This window comes from Etheostoma cragini, chromosome 12, assembly GCF_013103735.1.
Source record: "Etheostoma cragini isolate CJK2018 chromosome 12, CSU_Ecrag_1.0, whole genome shotgun sequence".
NCBI classification, from domain to species: domain Eukaryota; kingdom Metazoa; phylum Chordata; class Actinopteri; order Perciformes; family Percidae; genus Etheostoma; species Etheostoma cragini.
This window is the reverse complement of record NC_048418.1, coordinates 17,755,920-17,761,919: the sequence shown is the minus strand read 5'-3', so window position 1 is coordinate 17,761,919 and position 6,000 is coordinate 17,755,920. Positions and strand designations below refer to the sequence as shown.

The window sequence follows — 6,000 nt, the reverse complement described above, 5'->3', positions numbered from 1 at the left end:
AATCACTTTTTCACACAGGGCCATGATGGTTTGGATTTTTTTTTCACCTTTAATAATAAACACCTTCATTTACAAATTAAATTTTGTGTTTACTTGTGTTGTCCTTGACTATTGTTTAAATTGGTTTGATGTTCCGAAACACTTAAGTGTGACAAACATGCAAAGGAACAGGAAATGAGGAAGGGGGCAAACACTTTTACACACCACTGTATATTATTCAGTCCAGTTCAATGTTATTTATATAGCACGTTTAAAAACAACCATAGTTGACCAAACTGCTTGACAAGCTCAAAAAATAAAAAATAAAAAATAAAAAAATGTGATAATATGCAGAGACAACACAGGACACAAATTACAAAATAACCAACATTAGAAAAAAAAGTATCAAAGCTCAACTTAAATTGAAGGCCAACGAATAATAGTGGCCCTTAATCAAGGACTATAAACAGTTATGGGGAAACGCTGAGAGTTGGACACATCCCCACATCTTTCGACTCACCTCATTAACCATATCATTACTGTGCAGCATGCTTTCCAGTGTGTGAATTGCTCTAAAAGTGTCAGTTTCTGGCAACTGGAATTTACGAGACTGCTTGTGTATTTGTGTGTGTGTTTCAGACCCAGATAAGAGTTGCAATCTATTTGATACAGTCCATGTTTAGATGGGAGGATAATTGCCACTAGTTTGTCAATAAAATTGTCACTTTTCTGGAAGAGCCATTTTTTGGGTTTGCGTGTCATCCGGATGACAACTCGTTTATTAGTGGTTGATGGCTTTTAAAACGTGCTGCCAGCCAGACCGGCGTAGACAAAATACTGTTTCTTTCCTTAGCTATTATGAAACCAAGCATTACACGTTACACTCAGGCACAGCGCTGACAGTTGTGTTACTGGATAATAACCCTTCCTCTCTGCTGTCTTGACTTACCATTAATGAAAACAGAATTATAGCCCATTGAGTCACAGACCATCAAGTGATTGACTTGTTTTCCAAGGCGTTTATTGAGTGCATTTTAGTACAATAGTTCTCAGAAAGTTACAGTTTACAAACTCTTGACACGTACTTGTCACAATTTACAAGTGGTAGCTATACATCAACCAAAAGAAAAAGGAAATGGTTCTTAAACAATGTACACACAAATGTGTCCTCTATGCACACACACTGACATACATTCACTCTCTCTCACACACAAATAAACAATGACATCTGCCCCCTCCTATTTAGCTCCACCATCCATTGTGTACCAGAGGGGGAGGTTGTGACTGGTATCCTGGAAAGGGTCCCATTTCCCTTGTTCTTCCTGCCTACAGCTAATCCAACTGTCTATGGTGTGTGTGCAGTTAAAAGTGTGGACATGAAGGGTGTGTTTTGTTTTATATGTGTGTAAATCTTTGAGTCCACAGTCTGAAACAGAAGAAACATGAATGGAGGATTTTATTACGTTTAACTTTGTCGTGTCAGGTCATTTTCAGGTGCCTCTGTTCCGACCTATAAATGACGAGCATGAAATCAGCTACTAGAAGAACGACTCAAAGTCACTGGTCGTTGGTCACTTCTCTAACAGTTACAGCACCATGAAACATTTAACAAGCTCTGTTCTTGGGTTTTGTATCAGTGTGTGTTGAATGGCTTCCATATGAAACAACGTTTAGAGAGGGACACAGCGACCCGTCTCTCCATTCATCACGCTAGGAGTGTCATTACAGTCGGATATTTAGAAAGACAGAGCAAATGGAGAATTACACTGTTGCATAATGTTGCATAATGAATACATTAAATCATCTCATTCACAGGCTGTTTGGTTGAAAAGCAAATACATGAGACTGAGCTGAATAGAGTACTAATGCATTCAACTTGAATTATTGGCTTCAACGTAAGGGCGATTTATGCCAATCTCAAGAAGCATGTGATTATAATTAGGAATATTTGGTAAATCAATGACTTGGAGAGTTAGAAAGAGAAAGCAACTGATTTGCCCATGAGGCAAACCAGTTGCTTGTAAAAGTAATTTCTATTATCAAACTAAACCAACGATATTACCATTAAACTACACTGTGCAATAAAAGGGACTGATTCACTTCAATGAGCAAACCTTCTGATTTTCATCTAGCATCCTTTCTTAAGGTCCTGCAGCCCCGCCCTCCTGTGAACTGATTCCCCCCCTCTTTCTATCACATATGCACACACTGTCAGGTCTCTGCCCACTTTCTCTTCATTAAGCATCAGGCTGGAAATCAGACATGGGCATAACAATATTGAGGGTTCCTCTATGTGTGCATGTGTGTGTGTATTTTTTATTTGACAGTCCCATCAGTCACCCTCCAGACCCCTACAGAAGGAGGTCCCAGCAGGTGACTTCATCCCTGCTTGGGCCCACTGGAGCATGAATCCAACCATTTCTCAGGCCGGGGCTGCCCAGGCCCGACCCAGCCCAGCCCAGTCCTGCCCAGGACAGCTTGATTACACCAAGGATGAACAAGCTGGACATGTGCCAACTAGCGGGAGTAGATAGGGAGAGAAGCCAGGACAGACAGTGCAAGAGGAGGAGGATGATGACTTAAGGGGGGTAAGTATACTTAATAATCTGCTAATGGGCCTGCCATCAATTTCTAATTTTGGATGCAAGGTGGTTAGAACCATATCTCTTCAAATAGGGCAAAAAATCAGCAGGGTCACAGCTACTGCACAGAACTGATACTACAATAGCTCATGATAATTGTCTGAAAGCTAGGAGACTGTGGCTGCATGCCAGTGGATTACTACCACAGGAACATTCAGGTTAGTTTTACTTTTAAGGCCAGTGTTGTTACTATTTCATCAACACTTGACAAAACTGGATTCATAAAATGTGACAATTCCTCATAGCTTTCCCAAAGCCTGAGACTGAAGTAAGCAAACAGCTAGAAAAAGAAAAGTATTAAAACCACCTGACCAATCATGCTGCAATCATAAAAGACCATTCCCATCATCCATGGCATCCTTTGGGAGCAATGTAGACATCTTGCAATCAAATACTTCCAAAGAGTGTATTTCTAAACACCGATTCCTGCAAATAAGAGTTATGGATAGATTCATATATGCGTGAAACTCTCTCTGGCACGGCAGCATTTGCAGTTAACGTGCCTACCCATATGGCAGCAGCATATAGTGAGGGAGAAGAGATTTACTCATCAGCTTAGCTACAGCAGTCTATGGAAGGCTGTGCTACCCTGTGAGCAGTGTAACCTGTGTGGGCTTTTTAAGCCCGTGTGTTTATCGGGAAGGCATCAGCCAAGATGCTTATTTCTACTGTGTAGAGAAGTGATGCTGATTCACTACAATTTCCAAAGCCTTGATTGGCTATGCACTTTTAAGTTAAACTTATTTAAACTTTAAACTTGCAGCAACTCTAGCCTTGCCCAACATATTTGCAGAGAAAGACTAACAGGATTTGGCTGAAATAAAATCTACCAGATGCAGAGCAATTTTAATAGTGAGAATTTTTTTTTCTCTATGTGATCCGTAGGTATTTACTATGGATTTGGGCCGGCTGAGGCGTGGAGTTTCCTTCCCCTCTGGATGGTTCTGAGCCCTCCCAACACAAACAACAACAACAACAGACAAAAAGAAATGTAAAAACATAAAACATATCTGTACAAGTAAGTGCTCACCAGCAAGAGACAGCATGTGTACACCCACATTAAACATGATCTCCAATAAATGGATATTTTGTCGATTATTTTAACTCCTACAGCAATTTTCATATAGATCTACAATACCAATCCTTCGCCCACCATTCCTTTTAATGTTGTCCTCAGGTCAAGGTTCTGTCAGGATTGTCCCTGTGCCCCTAGAATAGGGAGACGCACATCCCAGTGTCTGTTGTTCAGTCGACTGAAGAGAACCAGGGCTCCTTATGGAATCTACACATTGCATGTGTCTATCACAATCTAGTCAATAAACATGTCTTTGCCAAAAATGCAAGCAGAGGGTTCTGTACATACATATTCATACATATCACCTTCAATATGAAGGTTTATTATGAAAGGTATAATCATATTTAGCAAGAGATACACATATTTATATTCTCTGAATCTGGGTGGGGCTGTTTAAGAAGTCCTTTGGCAAGGTCTTCCACTTCGGACTCCACAGGTAGTGTTAAAGTTAAAATACAAGTGGGCGGCATCTTGCTATAGTGATAAAAACAAAGAAAACAAAGAGATGATAAAAGACAAAAATATAACTGGCTCTGAATTTTCACCAGTCCTTTACGATACATTTAGTAAATTCTTCAAATGAACAAAAGATGATGTGAAAGTTGAAAATGGTGCTCCACTGTACATCCCTGTATTCCTCTCCTTCTAATTGTTCCTACTGGCAATTGCTTTGCATTCTGGGTCTTATTTCTGGCCAGGTGAAGGCATCTTCATTGCACACATTGACGACGGTAAAATCACAGGTCACACGTGGTTTCTAAATGTCTCACATTTTTGTTTACAATTTTAACATCTTCTAGTCCAGATAATGAAGAACAATATCACTTGTTTAACCGTACAGTCTGACATTGTGAGAGATCCCCCGTGTCGATGTCGGATTGTTGGAGTTATTTTGGTTCACAATGACAGGAATGGCAGTCCTTAACCACAGCAACTGATATCTGTCTTCCTTTCGTGGAAAAATGGAGTAACAGTATCAAGTCTGGACCCTGAACTCCCAGCGTGGATTGCATGAAGTGTGATTGGTGTTAACCATGTAGTAGTGTAGACCCTGGTCTCCTGTTGTCATGGTAGTGGATTAGATTAAGACGATAGTCTCGACTCTGGCGCGTTCCGATGGATCGGGGGTCATTCGAAGGCTGCCATTGTTATCGGTCCTGCGAATGCTGCCCGTTCCGTGGCACAGCGCCCCCTGTAGTCATGCCATAGTCGTGGGTGACTGGCTCATCTGGACCCTCATGGACTGGATGTTACTAAGGATCTTCTTCTGGTGGCCTGCCAGGGTCACTCCTATTCTCAGCAAGTCCCTAGAGAAAAAGAAGCAGAGAGAAAAGAAAATTGAAAATTTAGAACACATTTTGAAGCAATAGATGAAAGGCTTTCCATCATGTTATAGATGGAATGGCCAAAAATGGCTGTCATTGTCTGGTGCATTTACAGTCCTAATGTCACTATATACATGAAAGGGCAATTTCAGGGTAGAAAGCCAGTGGCAATAAACAAAAAACACAAACTTCCAAAATTAATTATATCACTTGGAGAAGACTTTGTAATGCATGTTGCTTTGCATTGCAAAGAGACTGCATAAATGCCACAAAGCCCCGAGCATGCAATTTTAATAAAAAATGTGAAATAGATTTTTTATTTTCCTACATATTTGTAGACTAAGCAACATTGCTAATTAAAATACATGAAGTGCAATATTTGTGTCTATTGTGTATTTAAAGGATCTGAGCATTTTAGAGAATTGGGCATAAAAAAATTGTATTATTTGACAGTAATCATAATACTTGGAGAGCATAAATGAAAATAGTTTTACCACAACGGCTTTGTTATTTTGTCTTACCGTACAGCCTTTCACACTACTTTGAGCAATCATTCAAAGACTTGAGTCAAGGGGCGCATTCATGCTAAAAATACACGCACTTGACGTTGAGTCATTTTACACAAGTGTGCCCATAAAGAGCCCTATGGGTTTGGAACTGGACATTTGCACATGAGCAGGTGAACTTACTCAGAGGTCATTTGAGCCACCAGCTGCAGGGAGGTGAAGCCTGAGTTGAGGAAGTTGTCTCTGTACTGGCTCATCTTGATGGCAGCGAGCCAGTCTTCTACTGAGCTGAAAGTGTTGAAGTCAGGTATGGATCTGTCCAACAGTGGCTGAGAAGGCCTGGAGGAGGGACAGGGAAGGAGGGGGTAACAGTAGCTAAGTATGGAATAGCAGGGAGCCGAACTTTGATGCAATGTTAAGCAAGGAGGATTTAAAGAGAAGGAGATGAACTGAGGTTAGAGTAGGTGTGTGTG

At 40.7% G+C, this 6,000-nt stretch overlaps 1 protein-coding gene across 3 annotated transcripts in view; it reads right to left on the bottom strand.

Annotated features, from left to right (window-relative positions):
* Positions 1 to 978: 978 nt before the first annotated feature.
* Positions 979 to 6,000, bottom strand: part of LOC117953612 (ephrin type-B receptor 1-B) — a 168,103-nt gene continuing 163,081 nt past the window's right edge. For 2 of the 3 annotated variants that reach the window (XM_034886790.1, XM_034886791.1), the window contains exons 15-16: positions 5,711 to 5,866; positions 979 to 5,003 (exon numbers count right to left, since the gene is read on the bottom strand). In XM_034886790.1, the coding sequence (XP_034742681.1) occupies positions 4,895 to 5,003; positions 5,711 to 5,866 (265 nt within the window). In that variant the 3' untranslated portion in view covers positions 979 to 4,894. The remainder of the gene's footprint in view (positions 5,004 to 5,710; positions 5,867 to 6,000) is intronic. The other variant, XR_004658649.1, reaches the window with a different exon arrangement.